Source organism: Sinocyclocheilus grahami, unplaced genomic scaffold (assembly GCF_001515645.1).
Source record: "Sinocyclocheilus grahami isolate Dianchi unplaced genomic scaffold, SAMN03320097.WGS_v1.1 scaffold37.1, whole genome shotgun sequence".
NCBI classification, from domain to species: domain Eukaryota; kingdom Metazoa; phylum Chordata; class Actinopteri; order Cypriniformes; family Cyprinidae; genus Sinocyclocheilus; species Sinocyclocheilus grahami.
The window spans coordinates 2,985,322-3,009,128 of NW_015505216.1; the positions used below are offsets into that span (position 1 = coordinate 2,985,322).

The 23,807-nt window shown below is 36.9% G+C and overlaps 2 protein-coding genes across 2 annotated transcripts in view; both read left to right on the forward strand.

Moving 5' to 3' along the window:
* Window positions 1–2,327, forward strand: part of grifin (galectin-related inter-fiber protein) — a 4,171-nt gene extending 1,844 nt beyond the window's left edge. Inside the window, exons 2-4 of the mRNA XM_016267436.1 lie at window positions 182–261; window positions 1,650–1,812; window positions 1,927–2,327. Of these exons, the coding sequence (XP_016122922.1) occupies window positions 182–261; window positions 1,650–1,812; window positions 1,927–2,091 (408 nt within the window). The 3' untranslated portion in view covers window positions 2,092–2,327. The remainder of the gene's footprint in view (window positions 1–181; window positions 262–1,649; window positions 1,813–1,926) is intronic.
* A 1,941-nt stretch (window positions 2,328–4,268) lies between these two features.
* LOC107581787 (neuropeptide FF receptor 2-like) lies at window positions 4,269–7,107 on the forward strand. The gene is made up of 2 exons (XM_016267437.1): window positions 4,269–4,454; window positions 5,171–7,107. The coding sequence occupies exon 2, from the start codon at window positions 5,345–5,347 to the stop codon at window positions 6,632–6,634; it is 1,290 nt and encodes a 429-aa protein (XP_016122923.1). The 5' UTR covers window positions 4,269–4,454; window positions 5,171–5,344; the 3' UTR covers window positions 6,635–7,107.
* The last annotated feature ends 16,700 nt before the right edge of the window (window positions 7,108–23,807 follow it).

Consider the following 23,807-nt stretch of genomic DNA (forward strand, 5'->3'; position numbering starts at 1 on the left):
TATATATATATATATATATATATATAGCTATTTGTGTATAAATACATTATATGCTGGAATGTTATTAGCCTCCAGTTATCAGTATTGTCATAAACATCATCCTTTTGAAAAACCCTAAATGTACTCTCTACTATTCAGTGAAAATGATGATGCTTGTTATGTTTTTAATGTTTTGTAACAGTTTGAGGCATCCTGTCCTGATGGTCTATGTCCAGGATGGAGTGTCATCCTTAAAGGAGAGACCCCAGCAGAAGCCAGCAAGTAAGTCTTCAATCCCTCTCCAGCTAACAGGGAACGTTCTCAGAACTTCAGCTAACGTTCTGGCAAGCTTCTCTCAAAGTTGAACAAACACTTATCCAGTAATGCTAACAGAATGTTTCTTCAGAGCTATCTGGTTTTTATTGCAATTCTGAAAAGTTAGCACAAAAACATTTATACATCATTTATAGAAAGTTTTTCTGAAGTATGTCATTGTCTAGTCATTACTACTTAATAGTTTTGGGTGGTTTGAAGCCTAGGTCTTCAACTCTGCTCCTGGAAATTCACTGTCCTCCCAAGTTGATTTCCAACTTGTTTTATCACACGTCTTTGATGCTCCAAACAATAACTTGAGGGCCTTAGTTAGCTGCTTCAGGTGTGTTTGATTAGGGTTGGAGCTAAACTCTGCAGGACAGTGGGTCTCCAGGAGCTGAGTTGAAGATGACTTATTTAGAGAACATTCAGCAACTTTCCCAAAATGTCTGCAAAATAATACAATTGAACATTCCCCTTAATGTTGTCCTTAGCGTTCACATATCCAAGAAGAAAACAACAAAAATGAATTATTTATAAATGTTTTCAGAACTTAATGGGAATGTTAGGAAAACTTTGTAAGAACATATATTTGTTATCTGGACTTTAAGTGTTATGCTAATGGAATACAATAGATGAAAGTAACTTTTATTCAGAATGGACCATATGAGCCATGCAAGAGAGAGACCATAGCTAAAGAAATCTAATAAGGTCATCTGCTTGTTTGACCATGTGTTTTAATATACCTGCTTTACGTGACTTCAGTGTTTACGTGACTTCAATGACGTCACACCCTCCTCCTCATGTAAAACGTGTTCTTTGAGAATGAAAATATCAGTACCGATCTTCTTTTTCTTTTTTTTCTTTTTTTCTTTCTTGAAACAGAAACATCTACAATCTCGGAGTACGAATAACTCATACTGATGAATTACTCATTCATCAGGTTGATTATAAAGAATAACTGCAATGAAACCAAATACACAGCTGTAATTAAAGAGAAGTATATGTAGCAATAATAATGTGACAATCATAGGAGACAAGCACATGCAGCAATTAATTTATATGCTATACATGACACCGAATGGAAGAGATTTCTCCTGGGATCCATTCAGATGCGGTTCAATTATTATTCCTATACAGATACAAGCTAAAATATCGTCTGGGTCAAACATGATTTTCTCCCATCATTTCTCGTTTAGCATTCACTTGTAGGAGAGTGATGGAGAAGCGCTCAAACTTTTCCTCATCTTAGTGCCTCATCTTAGCGCAATTATAGGCCTTCAAGCAGTGGTCTCAGGTTCAGTATTGGTCAAAATGATTTGTTCATTATAGCGTATGTGTCTTTCTCTGTCCTCAAGGTTTGAGATCAATTTCCTGTGTGACCGCGATGACAGAATAGCCTTCCATTTCAACCCACGCTTCACTGAGTCAGATATCATCTGCAACTCCTACATGGCCAACCACTGGGGGCAGGAGGAGAGGTGCAACAGCTTCCCCCTCGGGATAGAAGAGCCTTTCCAGGTGATAAAGCATAACGAGCACATTTTTATTGACAAAGTATCATGAGCAGCAGGAATTATGTTTGATTATGAGTGAGGATGATTTAGTCAGCATCGACGCCTTGTCTCTCAACAGATTGAAATTTACTCTGACAATGATAACTTCCATGTTTACATTGACGAAACCAAGGTGATGCAGTATAAACACCGTGTGGAAGACCTGAAGACCATCACAAAATTACAAGTGGTCAATGACGTCAACATCTCCTCTTTAGAGATCACCAAAAAAAATGTTTATTAAGTGGTGGGCATAAGGCCAAACAGATGATTCATTTGGAGTGAGCCTTGTGTTTGTTTGTGGTGGGTTATTGTTTTTTGCATTTCTGTTTACACACCTTTCAATACTCATAATTATCCTCTTGGGTTAATTATCCTCTGTAAAGGTGTGATTATTGGCATTGACATGCCTTACCTCCTAAACTTCATATTCATATGAATTTGTGAATAAATGGAAGGTTTGAAAAGATTGCTAAAGGACTCATCTGGGTGACTCAGAATTTGTGTTTTTCCACAAAATCAGATGCTCAGTCAAAAGTCAAAAATAGATGCTCAGATCCATCTGGGTCTGCTTATGATGAAACATCCTAAGAAATCAATACTAAAATATGCTCACAAATAAATATGCTTTGTTAATACATGATATGAATATACATTTCACTGAAAAACAACAAAACATCAATAGTCTTGTTTTACTGTGACATCATGTGTTCTCAAAGAACCCTGAAATATGTTTTAATTTGTCTTTGCACATAAGCATTTTACTGTAGCATGAAAGTTTCAAATGTTACAAAGCACACATATGACAATTAGTCAAACTAACATAAAACTCATAGTACTTAAACCAGTCTTCCAATATAAAACATACTTATAATGAATAAAAACAAGTATACAGCATGTAGAAAGTGTACAAATGAACAAAATATGACTAGCTAAACTTTCTCTTAAAATAAATACATTCATTTTTAGACATACATTTTACTGTTCGAAAAATGGGGTTGGAAGGTTTTTATTTTTTTTTTTAAGACATCACTAATGCTCACCAGGGCTGCATTTATTTGATCAAAATACAGAAAAGATAGTAAATATTATATATATATATATAAAAAAAATTTTTTTAATAATTAATAAATAAATATTTGAATGTATTTTAAAATGCTATTTATTCCTGTGATGGTATTTTCAGCATCATAGTCTTCAGTGTCACATGATTAATCAGAAATCATTCATATATGCTGATTTGCTGCTCACAAAACATTTCTTATTATTATTAACATTGAAAAATGTTGAAATATATGTAGATTTTTTTTCACAATTAACTGATGAATTGAAAGTTGAGAATAGAAAGAATTTTGTAACAACATAAATGTGTTTACTTCCAATAAACAAGTAAAAAATGGAAAAAAATCTTACTGACCCCAAACTTTTGAAGAGTAGTACAGTGATAAGTGGTCACAAATCTTGCTCTAATCAATGATAATGCACTGTGTTCTCATTTTTTGGCAGAGACTCCCCATGACGTCAACGATTGGTGAGAGTGCTGATGTGTAGCCTAACAGCAGGCTGGCTAAACATAGCTCAAACAAAGTGCTTTAACAAAGTACATTACATCATAAGGGCATCACATCATATAATATTTCAGCCTAAAAAGCCATTAAAAGCTGATAATAGACTGCAGGTTCCCACTGACAACTTACCCCACACAATGTGAGAAAGTAAATGTCTATATAAAGCAAACTTTCTTCAATAGCATTAATGCAGCTAAGTCTTCGAGCTGTGCCTGTAATGAACTTTAAAAAATAAACCTTCCCGGCGCAATATTAAGTAAAAACCAGTGTCTCCTGTGGCTGTGGCTGCATTTGCTTGATGGTGCAGCACTCTGTGGCTTAAGAGCAGTGTGTTATCACAGTTTGTTTTATGTTTTCAAAGCAGGGTCTTCTTGCGTGGACGTTTTTTCCACTCATACTCATTAAGTTTGGACCGGTGGATCACACACATACATGCTGATCAATATCATCACTCTGGACTACGCTATTGACTCGAGCTCCATTGATCAAACTGTTTGGTGTGCTTGTTTGTTTTTGGTTTTAGGCATGTTTGTGGGTTTTTATGTAGGCCTACTTTTTGTTCTAAGTAAGGTGAACATATTATTATTATTATTTAAATGAATGACGCAGCTGGTCATGTGATCTCATGGAAGCACCCATGATGTGGCGACCCCTTACATGTAGAATAAAACAGATTTGTCTTGAACAGAAATGTCATTTGTAGAGTCTTCATTTTCTGCGAATATGCAAAAACCTATTAAAAAGTGCTGTTGCTTTGGTTATGTGTACAACTTTTTTAATTAGCAAAACATTGGTGAGTGCCGCTTTAATTACACAGCCACTACACCTCGGTGTGTGCGGAGCGATGAGGTGAATGAGAAAACTGCTCCCATCACATCAGAGACACGCAGCAGCTCCGCCAGCAGAGAGTCGTGTGCGCCGCATCCGCAGACTCTCATTTCTTCCCATCAGCTGGAGATGAAGGAGATGCACACTGAACCCAGTCCTTCCTCTGACCGCACATGACGCGCTCTCACCTGCTACTGCACACATATCGTCGGTATGTAGTAATATTTCTCAAACTCATTCATTTTGATGCAGTTTATGCTGTATTGTGCATTCAATAATTACTCTAATGCATGACAGAAGTAAATAAGGAGAAAGTGCCTTAACTTACGGAGACAAACAGAGGAAAATTTGCTTTAACACAGTTGGATTTTCGACTCAGTACGCAATTTATTCAGTTCAATCAGCTAGATTTAGAGATTTATTGTGGCTCCAGATCATTCGTTCCTGAGAGTTTGCGTATAGGCACAGTTTAATCATATTTGCACATATTTATTATTAATCAGTACTAGCCTGTGCTGAGAGTTCATTTTAATTATTTCTGAAGACCAATAACACAAATGCCGGTTTTCCCTTGTGGTTTTGTTTGTTGGTTACAAAAACGTAGCTCAAAACGGTCTGAAATGAGAGTATAATTTTGCTAAATGGTGCCCTTAAGAAGCATCACACAATGTCACACACAATTTATCCTGCTTAAACAGCTGATTTATTGTGGTTTGCATAGTTCACAATGTAATCTAGCTGGACAAATAAGAAGAATGTGGAGAAAAAATGAAAATGTAATATAATGTAAAAGACTAAGTTATTTGTGATATTTATCATTAATCAGGCACTGTATTTTAAGGCTTACAGTTTAGTCAGTGCAATTGCTTGGATTTCTTGTTGTCTTGTAATTTAATTTCCTTGCTAATGTGTGTCATGTTTCCGTAGAGGGTGGTTGGCTAAATGATGGATTTCATTACCTTACTGGTTTTGGCTGAAGATGAAGATGCCTTGAGCTTTAGCAATCGACTCTGGGATGTCTGAAGCAGCCTTTGGATTCTAACTACCACATATCAAAACATCACAAATATCCCCCGAACATTTACGAGAAACAAAAGGAATATGAATTTCACCGCAGGCTTACTGAAAAAAGAGCATCTGCTCTCAAACGCCTTGCTGTCCTTGAACGCCTCTTTCCCCGGTGCCGAGGACTTCGCGAATGATGTTTACCTCCACCAGAGTGGAGAGCTGGAGAGACTGCTGCTGCTGACAATCAAAGAGCCCACCACTATCGCTCTCACCGTCATGTATTCATTATCATTTGTGGTGGGCTTCATTGGAAATCTCATGGCCATTCGAATGCTCACCTGCCAGAAGAATAAGAGGATGCAGAGCATCAGTGCCACCCAGAGTTTACTCATCAACTTGGCAGTGTGTGATCTGATGGTGGTTTGCATTTGCATGCCTATCACGCTCGGCCACACCATTTACACTGCATGGGTGTATGGAGACCTCCTGTGTCGGGCCGTTCCCTTCATCCAGGCTGTGTCCGTGTCTGCAAGTGTCCTCAGCCTGACCGTCATCAGCATCAACAGATACTACAGCGTTCACAGCCCGTTCAATTCCCTCTCGTACTTCACCCAGAAGAAGATCTGCATCACCATCGTGTGCGTTTGGATCCTGTCCTCGGCCATTTGCGCACCTTTACTCTTCATGATCAAGCTGGACGAGATCCACTTAATCGACATCGCCGTGCCAATCTGCAGAGAGCTTTGGCCACAGGCGAGACTCAAGCAGGTCTACAACGTGCTCCTCTTCGTAGCTCTCTACTGCATCCCTGTAACCTTCAACCTCATCATCAGTTTTCTGACGGGAAGGAAGCTCTGGAAGGCTTCTCATCATTTTGACGATTTTGATCCACACAGCCATGCCATGCACGCTTCACATCTGAAGATGCGCAAGAAGATCGCCAAGGTGGTGGTAACTTTGGTCCTCTTATTCGCCGTCTCCTGGCTCCCGCTTTACGTTGCAGACATCCTGATTGACCGCGAGATTCATCCACCTCACTGGGTTCTGCAGAGTCGTCCTTTTGCGCAGTGGCTGGGCCTCACTAACTCCAGCCTCAATCCCATCTGCTATTGTTTCTTGGGCGATTTGTACCGCTCTGCCAGAGCAGTCAGGTCCAGGTATCATCAGAGAATGCTTTCCGTCCTTAGATCCTCCAGCTCTTTTAAACTGTCCAGTTTGCTTTCTCTCAAAAAGCAGAAATCTGTCCGGCGACAGGGTGCCGTGAGCCAGGTGTCAGTGGAGACTCTTTCTGATTGGTGTTCCAACAACAGCCAAATGGTGTCTCTCCAAAGCCTCTCAGAGAAGATAGTGTCTACAAGCAATCCTGAGTTATCGAACTTGTAGTCAGGGTGCATAGTACCTAAAAGGACGCAGGGCACTTATAATTTGCTTTGTAGTACTGTCAAAAAGCATGTGATTCTGATGATTTGATGCAACATCAGCATAGTTTGTATTCATAAATAACTGTCCACAGTTACATTGTATCGTTGCATATATTGTACATGAATAAAAGTTGCTTGATGTAAAGTGGGACTTCCTGTAAATAAAGGACGGTTTTGTATAGACATCACTGACACAGATTTTATATATATATGCCCAATTAAGGCCTGTTTACACCAAGACAAATGTTTGAATGCGAAAATTCAGTGCGATAAATATTTTAATTTGAATGAACAGCTGTTCAGACCAACATGAACATTCATATGCTGTCAATGTGTGATATAATTTTTTTTTACGGGGAGATGTTCTAATCTCTTTTCAGTTGGACAGCGAAGAAAACCGTCCAACCAATGAGATTCTCACTTTTGGTCACATGCCCAGAGCCACTGCTGTTATATGAAACTACTACATTTGTCTCTGTACTCTTGTATTTGGTGTTGTTTGGTAAACACCATATAGTGAATACAAAAATCTGAACAGTTTGAAAATATGTACTTTTGACTTTGATTCTTCATGTGTCGGAAATGGAAAGTTGAGCAGCACTGCTTTGTGTAGTGAAGAAACCAAGGTATTTACGTTTTATTTCTATAAGCACTATCTACTGTCAGTGAATTTGCCTGTGCTGTTTTTTTGTTTGTTTTTTACTCACAAATCACATGCAAACATGAAACCAAATTTTCTTATAAAACAGTTGTGGACAGGCCTTTACTTGGCACCACAAAGCAGGAGAGGTGTATTTTAAATCTGGAGTTTTCAAACTGGGGGCCCCACAAAGGCTCCACAGAATAAAATATTTTACATAATATATTATTTAATTATAATAATTTAATTTATCATATTAATTAAACATGTTTAACACAATACTCAAACACATTTACTGAATTGGATATTATTAGTTTCATTCTGCTTTCTACTGACAGCCAATTTTAAGAGACAAATTTGCATCAAGTTTTGTGAAAATATATATTTATTCAAAGTAGCCATATTTGTTCCTTATGATTTACATATGTTAAATAATAGTTTGTATTTGTATCTTTCTGAAGAGTTTCTCTTTGCCACCATTGCCTTTAACGTAAAGCCATTAAGGCAAAATTAGCTAATGTATAAAGCTGCTATGAAAAATATTATTTATTGTGAAAAGCACTTCTGTAATTGGAAATAAAAATAAAGTTATGCATCTAACTGTACTTTAATAGTGGTTAAAAAAAATACTCTGTAAACTTAAGTGAAGTGAATATCTTCTAGATATTTAATTATTTGCTTTGGCTTTAGTGCAATGACAATATAAAAGTCAGTTATTTCTATATTCTATTCATTATTCTATTATCTCTTATTTCACACATTTAATGTGCTTCTCATACAGTGTAAATATGTCAATGTATGAATACATGCCATTATGATTTAGGAAAGGAGACCCTTACAATCATCATATCGGGGTCCTTGACTTAAAAGGTTTAAAAACTCCTGTTTTAAATTATGGTGGATGAAAAAAACTTTAGTTATTGTACAGTGTTTTCAATCGATTTTCCATTCTATCGCTATAATCATATAAACGTACATTTGCATTCACAAAAACATTGCTACTTGTTCAATAGTTTCAAGCGTGCATGAATAAAACGAAGGTCAGGCAGAATGTAAAGGTTCTAAATGCCATGTGAAGATTCATAGCAATTCGATGTCATTAAATGTACTGTGCTTGATTGGGAATTATTACTTGCCTTCTTCAATAAAAACAAACGTGAATAGAATCAGATATATTTCACCAAGCAGAGCTGCCCTTAGATCTTTTGGTATGAATAGATCTACACACCAACGTATATAAGAATATATCAATCATCAATGAAAAATCTGAATGAATTTTATATATATATATGATAAAAAATGTAATATTTTGTTTACACATTATCAATGACATTGTAGGAACACTACAATAACAGTAATAAAAGAGTTTACATGAAGCCATATATATTACATGAATCCTCTTCTCAGCAAGAGCTCCATCTTTATCTTCCCCAGACATGTGATCACCAACACTAGCACTGCCCTTCATATTCATGTTAATTCTGATTAGCAACTGTCACATCACTCAATATGCAGAATGGGGCTTGATTAGCCTATAAGTATTTCACTTTAGTAAGAATGAGCGACTACTGAGAGCAGATATTGGAAGCTGATGAATAGTAATTCTGTTCAGGAGAGATGCCGACTGCAGTAGTTATTAGCCTGAGCTCAGTAGCATGTCTTTCACAGGAACGGGGTGTAATAGAAAACACAAGGAGCACTTCTTGAATAAAAGGGGAAAAAACTCAATCAATGAATATCTTCGAGAGATGGCAGATGTTATCATCCCTCAGATGCACTGGCATTATAAGCTTACAATCTGAGACTTTCTGTATAAAATGATATTTTATATTTACCATAAAGAATATTCAGAATCAAATCGTTGCTTTCATCAAACTTTACTAAATATGACAAATTAATTGCTTTGTTATTTTAGTATAATTCAAAAACAAACAAATTTAATTTGTAGTCCAAGTCTACACTTAGATCCATTGTCATGGTTTTAATGAAGAGTTACAAAACAAAAAGTACAGGTTAGTTTTTTAATCTTAACTAATATACCACAAGTTTATTGAATGTCTTGCAGTTTTTTTTTCTTCATTGAAAAATAAAATGTTTAAAATCAAGAAATAGTTAGGACATAAAACGAATTGAGAATTTCATGTTCCAGATCACTAATGAAAGAAGCATATGTGTGACACTGATTGTGTTACTCTATGTTCAGACGGTCTTCCACTGAAGCTCTCAATGCTCTATGGATCATCTCAAATCATGCTGGAGAACATCATCTTCAGGTTTGCTCATCAAGTAACAAATCAAGAGAGCCATGCTATAAATATCAAATATCAGATGAGTTTGTTCTGTGTTATTGTTGTGTATTGAAAGAATGCAATTGCCAATTACACAGCATGTTCTCCAGTCCAAACCAGGCTGTGCTGCATTTGATCTTTTTTCAATTATGTAGTCAACTAATTCTATTCACTCAATCTTGGCATGGCTCAAATGAAACTCAATCAGGCATTTCAAATTCATTTTCTGCACACTTTATATTTAAGAACATTATATGCCAAATCTGCTTAAAGTATAAATATGTCTACATAAAAACAAAAGTGTTACAACCACTGATCTATATATAATGGCTGGAATATGGTGGCACGGCGGCTTCACTTTCATGATGTCATGAGCAATCCAGTTTTCTATTATAGATCAGTGGTTACAACCCACTACACACACTATATACACATACACCAACACACTATATGTGTGTGAGTTTTGAAAGCATTTTAAAAAACAACCTTGAGGGGGTCAACTCCTGTCATGTCAGTGGGCTCTAGTCTGTCACTGAACAGATCATTTCAAAGCCCTGTGTATTAATAAGGAGTTGATTCCCCCAACTGCTTCTACTTGGACGTTCTCCACTAGATGTCGGAACATGGCTGCAGAGATTTGCTCTCATCAGTGCACTGATGTTGGCTGATGGAGGCTGGTTCGCTGTCATTACAATAATCCATTCCAAAGGCCTGGGCTTTGTGCAGACCAATAAAAGTTCCTCCAAGATAAGTTAAATTATTGTGCAATATTTTTATAATGTTACAACCCACTCCAACTATTATTTTAGTATGCAATTCAGGAATAACAACTTTAATCTGTAGCAAATTAATATGGGAACAGTATATGCAAAAATAGTGCAAAAAAGTGTACAGTATCTCACAGAAGTGAGTACACCCCTCACATTTTTGTAAATATTTTATTATATCTTTTCATGTGACATCATTGAAGAAATGACACTTTGCTACAATGTAAAGTAGTAAGTGTACAGCTTGTATAACAGTGTAAAATTACTGTCCCCTCAAAATAACTCAACACACAGCCATTAATGTCTAAACCGCTGGCCACAAAAGTGAGTACACCCCTAAATGAAAATGTCCAAATTGGGCCCAAAGTGTCAATATTTTGTGTGGCCACCATAGGGCTGAACAATAATTCAATATCAATATGTATCGCGATATAATTTTTTTCAATAACGGTGATATGATTTTTAAACACATTTCCGATATTTCGATATACATTCCCAGTGTTTCCCATACATTGATTTATTTGTGGAGTTTGACTTCGTTGAATAAACGTGAGCATTGCACGTTTCAAAATCATAACGCGTCGCGGGTGTTTTATATGAATGTATCTCTGAAGGGAAACCATTATTTTCCAGCACTGCCTTCACCAGAACTTCACAGGTTGCCACTGGAGTCCTCTTCCACTCCTCCATGACGACATCACGGAGCTGGTGGATGTTAGAGACCTTGTGCTCCTCCACCTTCCGTTTGAGGATGCCCCACAGATGCTCAGTAGGGTTTAGGTCTGGAGACATGCTTGGCCAATCCATCACCTTTACCCTCATGTGTGTTTGGGGTCGTTATCATGTTGGAATACTGCCCTGCGGCCCAGTCTCCGAAGGGAGGGGATCATGCTCTACTTCAGTATGTCACAGTACATGTTGGCATTCATGGTTCCCTCAATGAACTGTAGCTCCCCAGTGCCAGCAGCACTCATGCAGCCCCAGACCATGACACTCCCACCACCATGCTTGACTGTAGGCAAGACACACTTGTCTTTGTACTCCTCACATGGTTGCCGCCACACACGCTTGACACCATCTGAACCAAATAAGTTTATCTTGGTCTCATCAGACCACAGGACATGGTTCCAGTAATCCATGTCCTTAGTCTGCTTGTCTTCAGCAAACTGTTTGCGGGTTTTCTTGTGTATCATCTTTAGAAGAGGCTTCCTTCTGGGACGACAACCATGTAGACCAATTTTATGCAGTGTGCGGCGTATGGTCTGAGCAGTAACAGGCTGACCCCCACCCCTTCAACCTCTGCAGCAATGCTGGCAGCACTTATACATCTATTTCCCAAACACAACCTCAGGATATGACGTTGAGCACGTGCACTCAACTTCTTTGGTCGACCACGGCGAGGCCTGTTCTGAGTGGAACCTGTCCTGTTAAACCGCTGTATGGTCTTGGCCACCGTGCTGCAGCTCAGTTTCAGGGTCTTGGCAATCTTCTTATAGCCTACGCCATCTTTATGTAGAGCAACAATTCTTTTTTTTCAGATCCTCAGAGAGTTCTTTGCCATGAGGTGCCATGTTGAACTTCCAGTGACCAGTATGAGAGAGTGAGAGCGATAACACCAAATTTAACACACCTGCTCCCCATTCACACCTGAGACCTTGTAACACTAATGAGTCACATGACACCGGGGAGAGAAAATGGCTAATTGGGCCCAATTTGGACATTTTCACTTAGGGGTGTACTCACTTTTGTGGCCAGTGGTTTAGACATTAATGGCTGTGTGTTGAGTTATTTTTAGGGGCCAGCAAATTTACACTGTTATACAAGCTGTACACTCACTATTTTACATTGTAGCAAAGTGTCATTTCTTCAGTGTTGTCACATGAAAAGATATAATAAAATATTTACAAAAATGTGAGGGGTGTACTCACTTCTGTGAGATACTGTATATATACTAGTGCCATTCAAAAGTTTGAGTAAGATTTAATGATTTTGAAAATCTCTTATGCTTTTGAAAGTTGCATTTATTTGATTAAAATTCAGTAAAATAGTGATGTGAAATATTTTAGTGTAAAAGTTAGACTTTTCAAATTTGTAAATAAAACAGATTATTGAAGTAGTTTCTACAAGAACTTAAACATTTTACTTAAGAATTTCACATTTAATTCAATGTGTTCTTTGTAATTATTAGTGAAATGTAGCCATTCCTGAGTGAAATTTGTTTCAAAGTAATCTCTACATCATTTTTTCACTGTACAGTTTAAAAGAACTGTTTTCCATTTTTAAATATAGTTTATTACTGTGATGGCGAAGCTGAATTTTCAGCAGCTATTACTCCAGTATATTTAGTATCACGTGATCCTTAAAAAGTAATTTTATTATGCTGATTTGCTGCTCAAGAAACAACTCTTATTATTATCAATGTTGAAAACAGCTGTGCTGTTTAATATTTTTGTGGAAACCATGACACATTTTTGGGGAGATTCTTTGTTGAATAGAAACTTCAAGTATACACCTCTGTTGAATGAAATTATTAAGTCTTTCTTTAAAAAAAAATACTAACCTTATGAACGCTAGTGGGTAAGGTTATAACAATTTGCAGTATCCTCTATACAGCATTCAATCAACAAAATGGGTTCATTAAAAAAAACATTGGGAAGCAGTGGTAGTAATATCTCAGTGGTAGTAATATCTCAAATACCTAACCCCTAAACATATATTTAATTATTTAAAAAAAAAAAAAGTTAACATCATTCTGATGGTTTCAGATGTCTACAAACTGCAGAAGAGTTTCAAGGCCATTATGTATTTAAAGTAAAATACATCAAGCTGCTTTCTTAGAAATGGTATATGTTTATAAATAAAATGTATTGGACAAAGCCATGTTACATCATTACGAGAATAAGGGAAAGACAGAGGAAGAGAGTATAATGGGCGACTCTTGTGCCTCCGTTCTTTACCCTCCTAATTACCGTGATCATCATCATGTGAACTCATTGATCCAACCTGCAACAATCAGTTCAGTGGTTTCGAGATTTCCAGTGATAGATCCTCCTCCTTCACAGTGCTAAAGTCACTTCTACGATTCATGTTAACCTTGGTTGCATTACCATTAACCTCAGAAGGATGAGACTGTGAATACAGGCAGTCACACATCATCCAACCAATTCTATCTACGACATTCCCTTTAATGCCACTAATTTCCTGGGATAAATCCTAGATACGATACCACCCGCTTCCCCCGAAAACATCCAGCATAAACAATGCCATACCATGGCATAGCTTGAAAATATCCAACACACAGGACATTAGTACCCATGTTGTGTTCCAATGCAATTACAGGACACGATACTCTATATGTAAGTGGTTTCGCATCAAAGCCATCAGTGACATCAGAAGACACAGATTATATACGGCTAATACAAATACTCAAGAAGTGGATCCCTAGAGCTCCTTTGCTTTGATCCATTAGCTGTGCCGCATCAACTTGTGTCCACAAATTCTCTCAAGATGTCAAAGGGAAGACCAGAGGGAATATAAATATACCAAGGATGGTAGCTGCAGGACATAGTTAAGATTGGGCTTTCGGTACATTAGGATGCAGTCAGGAGACAGATGACTTCATCATCAGTAAGGATGCCAAGTTGACCTGAATCTCCAGCCTGAATCCCATCTAGAGTGATAAATCATCAAGTAATACAGTTTAAGTGCTATTGTCTCAAATGTTTAGATCTTTAGATGAGTTTTTATGATAACAGACCAATTAAACCTTTGCAGTTTTCAAGAAGGATGTCATGTGTCACAAATGGTCCATGTGTAGGATCCATTTAGAGGTATAGACTAAGACCTTTAGGTAAGACTAATGACAGGGTCAGTAATGGAAAAAAAGGAAAATCCTTTGTCCTTATACACTGATCAGCCATTAAAACCAACAGTAAGTTTTTGAATTTCATGTGTGGGAAGCAGAAAAAAATGGGCAAGTGAAAAGATCTGAGTGACTTTGACAAGGGCAAAATAGTTGGGTCAGAGCATCTCCAAAACGGCGAGTTTTGTGGGTTTTCCCGGTATGCAGTGGTTAGTGCCCACAAAAAGTAGTGCAAAGAAGGACAACCGGTGAACTAGCTTTCCACTGCCGAAAACATCTACAATGGGCACGTGAGAGTCAGACCTGGACCATGGAGCAATGGAAGAAGGTTGTCTGGTCTGATGAATCACATTTGATTTTAGATCTGGTGGATAGGTGCGTGTGGCAGCAGAATGCACTAAGGGAGGTAGACAGGCAGGCGGAAGCAGTGTAATGCTCTGGGCAATGTTCTTCTAGGAAACCCTGGGTCCTGGCATTCATGTGGATGTTACTTTGACATGTACCACCTATCCAAAAATTGTTGCAGAAAATTTCATGGCGATGGTGTTTTCTGATGGCAGTGGCATCTTTCAGCAGGATAATGCACCTGTCACACTGCAAAAACTGTTCAGGAATGGCTTGGGAACATGACAAGATGTTGCTTTGGCCTCCAAACTCCCCAGATCTCAATCCCTTTGACTATCTGTGGGATGTGCTGCTGAACCAACAAATCCATGGAGGTCCCACCTTGCAACTTGCAGGATTTAAAGGATCTGCTGCTAATGACTTGGTGCCACACAGGACATGTTCAGAGGTCTTGTGGAGTCCATGCCTTGACGCATCAGAGCTGTTTTGGCAGCACAAGGGGGACCGACACAATATTAGGCAATCAATAATGCCAAACTAATGTTTTCTTTTCAAGAATGTTATTCTTGTAGAAAGTTTTTTTTTCATCATTATGATATCATTTTTTTACTTTATGCCCCAAAAACTATAATTTCAGATATTAAAAAATACACTCATCATAGTAGAGGTGTATTCATTGCATTTATAAAATGCATTTTAATGTATTTTCGAATAAACTAGAGATCTGGACAAATAAAATCTGGGTCACGTCATTGACCCCTTTTCTGCAGACACAGTTTCAGCATTTTTTAGAAAGCCGTTGCACCGCAGGCCATATGCCCAGCCTGACATCTTTTCAAAAACATGTTTACAGGACACTTATGTCCTATGGAGACAGCAAAGTGACAACAACTCCATCCCTGTGATGCTATCACCTCCTCTGCAGAGGGGCAGAAGCTCTGACTTTAGTGACATGGCAGATGTGTGATGGCTTGCTCTACCCTCAGCTGTAATAGCATTCCATCAAGAGGAGAGAGAGGATGAGTGCTGCATGTAAACATCTGCAATCAGCTCCCTGGGTTATGTCCTGGGGACATGCCAGCTGGCCTTTCAAAAAAAAAAAATACTGACAGCAAGGTCAACTAACACCACTATTAAATATTCAACCTTGAAGTAAGCAACATCCACAGATATTGATGGAAATCTTCCTTATATAAATATATATATATATTAGGGCTACCCCCTAATAGTCGACTAATCGTTAGTCGACCAGAAGAAGCTTGGGTCGACCAAAATTTTATTAGTCGCTTAGTCGCAGAAAGAAAAAAAAATCCACAGGCGATTTCACGCAGTCCGTGATGGACAGATCGTTAACAGCTAGTCTTTGGTAGTACATCGGGCAGGACATCCAAACGCTCGTCTATCATTCATCGACCTCAAATATGGCTTACCATCTAAAATATATAAGTAGCCTATTAGCAGCTTCACATGGCTCAATCTAATGTTAACCTAGAGAAATGTGCGCTGTTCAAGTGTCTGTGTGGAAGCTGAACAGTAGCTCACTGCAGGACAGATGGAGGCGCCGGTGTGCTCATTTCATCTTAAAATACTCCATAATTTTTGGTCATATAGATAAATGTAATACATCTTTCAAATCTATAAAGACTCTACATTTGTTCTGTGTGTGTATTTGTGTGAGCACAATACCGCGCTTATGTGAAAGCAAACAGGATGCGCTTTCTGCCGTCTCGGTCTGTGAACTTGAGCGCGAAACTCAGTGTATATCTTTGCCTTACAGACATTAAAAACCATAACTATATCTATAAATGTCTACTTTCAAATGAAACAATTCAAATGGAAAACAAATTGTCAGATTATGTAATCCGTATGAAACATGCATACAGGCGCATCGCTACTGTGGAGATGACGAGGCGGTGTCGCCGACTTCATCTCTGAAGCTGAAAACAAAGAAAGCACTAGTTTATCAAATTATTAATGCAGTCTCCTTACTGTTTTTCACTGACATATTCATAATCATTACTTCTGCCGGTGCGCTGTGGCAAGCTTTATGCGTGTACTTGAGCGCTTATTAGGCTATCTAGGCAATCAAAGGCTCATTATGATGATTTAAATAGTTTATTATTAAGCGTGCGATTAGTCGACTAATGCTTCAAATGAACGATTACTAGTCGACCAGAAAAATTCTTAGTCGAGGACAGCCACTATATATACACATTAGCGCTGTCAAACGATTAATCGCGATTAATCACATCCAAAATAAAAGTTTTTGTTTACATAATATATGTGTGTGTACGGTGTATATTTATTTTGTATATATAAATACACACACACACATACAGTATATATATTTAGAAAATATTTACATATATTTACATGTTTATATTTATATTCATATAATTTAATTTATATATATATATATATATATATATATAATATATAAACATTACATATTTTCTTAAATATATACATGCATGTGTGTCTATTTATATATACACAGTACACACATATATATTATGTAAACAATACACAATCACGATTAATCGTTTGACAGCACTAATATACACACACATATATATATATATATATATATATATATATATATAGATAATACATAGGAATGAATAAATAATGACAGCAGAATTCCAGGCAAATTTATTCTACAGGCTTATGAATATTTACAGATTTAATTGCCCATATTTTAATTGAAGATACGTCACAATAGTAACACTATAAATAAAAATTAAATGATTCCACTCAATTAGCCTATAGAAAAGCAAAGATGTCTGAAATGTACATCTAATTCATGGAAATTATAATAAATAATAAAAAATAAAAAAATAATAAGAATATTAAATATTAAAAATAATAAATAATAAAATGTAATTTTTAATTACAATAAGTAATAAATGTAAAAATAATAACATTATTAACAAGATGCCACTCAGGGCGTAATTTTATGTTTTTATTTCAAAATAAAACTAAAATTTTTAGTGCACAAATCTATTCCCACAAAATTGGAAGCGCAGGATTGTCCAAGATGTCTTGGTATGCTGAAGCTTAAAAATTTCCCTTCACTGAAGGTAAGGGGCTTAACCCAGCCCCATACAGGAAATAGGTGAACTAGGAAAAAGTGGCTAGAAAGTGATTTTCTTTCCCACACCTGGGCACTACTTTTTCAATGCATACCCTTTTGGACTTGCCCATCAGACTGCCAATCAGAGAAGCGTGATTTGTAACTCCACAGAACAGGTTTCCACTGCTCCAGAGTCCAGCAGTGTGCTTTACACAAGTCCTTCTGACGCTTGGCATTGTATTTGGTTATGCGATGCTCACACGCAGCTGCTCGGCCATGGAAACCCATTCCATACAACTCCCGCCACAAAGTTTTCGTGCTGATATTAAGGTCAGTGGAAGTTTGCAACTATTCAGCAATGAAATCAGCAACGTTGGTTACTCTTACGCACCATGCGCCTCAGCACTCGGTGACCCCGCTCTGTGACATTGCGTGGTCTTCTGCTTCATGGAGTTGCTGCTGTTCCTAACTGCTTCCACTTTCTAATAATACCTTTTACAGTTGACCATGAAATAGAAGGGATCAAATTTCACAAACTGACTTACTGCTAAGATGGCATCCTATCACAATACCATGCTTGAATTCACTGAGCTCTTCAGAACGACCAGTTTTTTTTTCCAAAAGTTTGTAAATGCAGACTGCATGGCTAGGTACCTGATTTTATACACCTGTGGATCTGTGAAAGATCTGAATACAATCATTAAGAGGTGTGTCCCAATACTTGTATGCATATAAGAGAGAGTACACTCTTAAAAATAAAAGTGCTTCAAACGGTTCTTCAAGCGATGCCATAGAAAAACCATTTTTGGTTCCACAAAGAATCATTCAGTCAAAGGTTCTTTAAAGAACCATCTCTTTCTTACCTTTTTGTAATCTGAAGAACCTTCTTTCGCCACAAAGAACCTTTTGTGAAACAGAAAGGTTCTTCAGATGTTAAAGGTTCTTTATGGAACCATTTAGACAAAAAGGTTCTTCTATGGCATCGTGAAGCACCTTTATTTTTAGGAGTGTATGGTTCTATAGCTCTGAGGAAAAACTTTTGAACTTTCTCCTTCCTAATAACACCAGCTAAAATTAAACCTGTTGTGACATTAACATTTGCTGGGCCCTTTCAGATGATCTAATTCAATCAGAGGGGAGTACATCGGTTGACACCACTGATTTCATTGTGAAGGGAAAAAACGTGACTGACAAGACTTTATGCCCTCAGTCCATGCGACCTATCGGCAGACCGTTTTCATTAGCATTTCTCATTAGAGTTCTGTTGAAAATGATCACTGTGACATGCACAGACACCACTGAAACACTGACGAAAAAGAGTTGTGTCTACATTTATTAGAGTTTTAAAAAAATCCCTGTAGTTCAGAGAAAAAAAGGGAGCGGCAGAAAATCAATTGACTGTTCTGATTATTAAAGCACAATTAAATTAATTAATTTAATTAATTAAATTAATAAAGCACAAAATACTGCCATATCATTTTGATGTTTACCAAATTAAAATGCCAATCACTTTGCAAAACTCTTGTGAGGCATCTCATCTTCTGTTTAACCCGAGAGGTCTATTTGATATTGGTGGGAGTCAAACAGCTCTTTTGGTCTCAGGATCATGGTGTACGTTTACATTTTTGCAGTTTAAATCCCAAATCATTTAATTATTTCCTATTTAATTCAAATGCGCTTTTGTGCGTCTGCAGCGAATAATTAGTCAGATTCCCACAGACCAAAGCTGATTCATAAATTCAGAAACAGAAACAGCTCTGGAGGCCTAATTAATAGGGTAAATATTGATTTTTAGACTATAAAATCCAGCTTTTTTAAAGCATGTAGCAGACGTTTTTAATTAATCTTTCTGGTATAGCCTGTGGATGAAAACTATATTAAAGGAGTCATGCTGCATATTGCATTTATCTTTTATTCCAAATATCTTTAGTTTATACCCAAAGATAGTATTGCAACCTACCCAATACGGCTTTGCATATTACACCTATGATTATGAATAGAAATTCTGATTACTGAGAATAACATTGTGTCAATCTCCTTACACTACAATTGCAAAACACAGCAAATATGCTGCTTACACCCCTGCATGATCTTGAGTGAGAATGTCTAATTTTGCAAAGAGCCTAGAGCTAACATCAGCAATATCATTCATAACATCCCTTCCGATTTCTATTGTAAGTTTTGTGCACTTTCATAAATATGGAACAAATCTGTGTAGGAATCAAGACAGACAAAAGCCTGTCTTGTCTGAGTGGTTCATGTAGCCATGGAGGGTGATGTAAAGGAAAGAGCTCAGGCCATGTGTGACCGCTGCTCTGTGTGGCCCTCGTGACCACACTCTTCCACACGCTGATATTTCCTTACAGTCAAAGGAAGAAGCTTCCTGTCTGCTTCAGTACATTGGTAATACCTACAACACACAAAGGAACACTAAAAATACCAGTAAGTGTTTCCTGACACGTCTTAAACACTCCTGTTTTCTCAGTAGCCAGTTTACCAAAGGTAGTGGGGAATGTTACATAAAGATAATGTAGGTTCAGAATCAGAATGCCTGGACACTGCATGATCACATGACCACACTTTTCATGCCTATGTAAATTCTCAACATGCAGTGGACTTGTGTACTTCTGTGCCATCTAGCGGTTAGGACCTGCCAACAATCCAATATTCTGTAGAAGGCTATATCTTTCTTTGGGATGAACAGTACCTAACAGTCTGTATTTTTTTTTTATCTGTATTGGGCTGATACTGGATATTTAATTGCGCTCATTTCCTGTATTTCCTTATACAAGACTCAACTAAAGTTAAAATGAAAAAAATAATAATTCAATGTAATCCTTAGCCAATTTAAAAATGAATAATTCACGTTTACACTGAAAAATGGAGTAAAAATATTTTCACTCAAACTGCTAGAAATAGATTTGCTAGAAGTTTCACAATTAAAAAGAACATTAATTAAACATGACATTTTGATAGAAACACTAAAATAGTATTTTCTATTCCAGTATATATTTTTTTCACACGATTTAGTTACATTTCTTGTATTTTATTTCATTTATTTATTCTGATCGGAATTGAATTTCAACATGCATCCCTAATCCATAATTTAAATTACAATGACATAAATATACTTATGTGTGTGTTTAGGGTCAGGATGAACTTCAGAGCTCTTTTACTGAATAAACACAGTTCTTTTAGAAATTAACAGCATTTCCGTAAGCCAAATAAAGAGCAGATAACAATTTTACAGTGTTTGCATCATGCATCGAACTTTATTGAACTTTTTTCTTTTGAGATTGAAGCATTAAATAATACCATAATAAATAAAAGAGCTATGTACATTGCCCAAAGGGGGAAAAAAGCAAACCAAACCAAATGTTAAGAACACACTTGCTAAGACCTGATTTAATGTAACAAATGCTTCCCTTTTGTTCTCGGCATGATCTCCTGAAAATATTTCATGCAACTAAGAAATTCATGACTGAAAAGTACGCCAGGTTAAAAAAAACAAACTTTTTTTCTTAATATTGGCATCAAGACGATCACTAAACAATATAACACCTTTCTTTGTACAACGTTGCACCAAATGTATACAAAACAGGTCCTAATCTTGAAACAGAGGTCAACAACATAGGCAACTGCACACATAACAGAACTTGTGGTTTATGCAATAGGAAAAGTTGGAACTGATCTGACAAATCTCAACAGCACAGCCAAAATTGTGACTACACATCTTTTCCATGATGCAACACATATTAGAAGCACAACTACACTTTTTATTTTTTTGCTTGTTTAAGTAGGAGCTTTGATTGTTTTGACTGCAAGTCAGAGACTCGCTTACAAAAATACTTGTTTTTTTTTAATGTAAACTTTTCTCCAAAGGCACTGCTACCTAATGAGCCCAACAGTGCGGTAATTCAGAATCGTGGCTTCCCCTGAACTGGGATGTCCCATTCCTTCTGGCCCGTCACTTCCACAACAATCATGCTACACTTGTACGCCACAGTATTATTCCCTACTACAATATACAATCAAATCCACTTTCTTCCATCCTCTTATCTCTCACTGCCTTAGAGCTTTGTTTGTTTAAGTAGGAGCTTTGATTGTTTTGACTGCAAGTCAGAGACTTGCTTACAAAAATACTTGTTTTTTTTTTAAATGTAAACTTTTCTCCAAAGGCACTGCTACCTAATGAGCCCAACAGTGCGGTAATTCAGAATCGTGGCTTCCCCTGAACTGGGATGTCCCATTCCTTCTGGCCCGTCACTTCCACAACAATCATGCTACACTTGTACGCCACAGTATTATTCCCTACTACAATATACAATCAAATCCACTTTCTTCCATCCTCTTATCTCTCACTGCCTTAGAGATCGATTTTATACATGTGATCAAATGTGCAAAATGCGGCACAAAAACATGATGGAAAGTAAAAAAAACACTTTCTTGGTACAGAAAATACTTAAAAAAAAATAACCCTAATATATTTATTTTGCACATGCCCATGTTCGACTATAAACAATACTGACATTTGTGCTGCAATGACCTAAAGCAATTACACCAAATTACTCTTGCTAAGTAAGAAATAAATACCCTGTGCCTGAAATTATATTCCTAACTATATCCAAACAAGGCCATTATTTTACCCTCTAAACCTAACAGAGCAAAAAACGGTAAGTTTGCTACAATATTCATGAGTGATGCATATTTATGAATGACTGCAAGGCACACATGCTAACATCTATAGCATGCTGCAGATCAGGGGGCTCATCCAGTCCCTGCTACACACTAACAAAATAAAAGGACCAAAATGATGAAAGGCAAGATTTGCTTGACAAGAACAGGCCATAATATGAATACTCCAGCATCTATTACAAAGAAATATATTTTTGATGTCATTTACTCAATCTAATTGCTTCACTGTAGAACACTGGCAATTTTGTGCAAGAAAGGACCATGAACTACTTTAAAAAGTTGAAAAAGGACCAAAAAAAAATCCATGGAAACATAAAAACGGAGGTTTCTGTGTTTAAAAAACGCGCCATCTTAAAGAAAAGAAAAGAAGCCGCTGTAAGAGCAGTGATCCCTTTATGATTAAAAAAAAACTGTAAAACTTTTGCTTGCATTTCAAAATATTATGTAGCTTTTTTGCCAAGGACAAAAGTGCCTTCACTTTTGTCATATTATGTAGCTTTTTTGCCAAGGACAAAAGTGCCTTCACTTTTCACATTTAACTGTAAAAGGTTACAAAAATATTCTAAAATACTCTAATATGTGCACTTGCTAAATGTACAATACTTTTTTGAAATGTCTTGTGATATTTTAGTTTGGTGGTTCTTTAGGTAAAACATACAACTATACAACTTAAAATTGAGGGACAAAGGTCTCTTGCTGGGATTATCACATCCATCCACATTATAAGAATAATACTAATGAGGTGATGAGTTTGTTTTTAAAACACTGTTGAGAATATATATATATATATATTAAAAAAAAGACAATTGTGCAGGCTTCTTTGCGTAGGTAACCATCAAAATGTCTCTCAAACGGTCCATGAGATCCATACAAATAACAGTAACACATTTAATGGGATACTGGGAAATGGACTGAGGAAATATAACCTGTGTGCAAGGAATGTATATTCACTTTTCAATGCCCACAAGCTCCACAAAGGCCTAAAGGCTCTTTCACATGACTCAACATTACCCTCAGGACAGAGTAAACTGTAACGCAACACCAAAATTAAGTTTGCTGCACCATTTATCACTGATCTATTCAAAGTGCCAGTGACAAAGTCAGCAATGCTTTTCATGCTTTTTCCATGACTTATTGATCATCTTTACTTACAGTGTGTTTTTGGCCAATTACCTGAGCTGTAAGATCAAGGCAATGCTGATTGGTTGACTGCATTACACCCTTCTCTAGTGATTATAATGAGCTCTGAGGAAAAAAAAATGTAATAACCATGTCCATATTATGATTTTAAGTGCCCTCAAAATATAAATTCAGAAGAAAAAAAAACAGGCACTGCTAAAACATTCACTATAATATTTGCGAATCACAAATACTTTTGTATGTATGTGACACGTGGAAGAAAAAAATAGATATCATGGCCACAAAGTAAGAAAATCGTTCCCATAACATATTAATTTGTGGCCAT

What these genes read in the sequence shown, in the direction of transcription:
- LOC107581787 (XM_016267437.1), top strand. Translation starts at nt 5,345, where the DNA reads ATGAATTTCACCGCAGGCTTACTGAAAAAAGAGCATCTGCTCTCAAAC.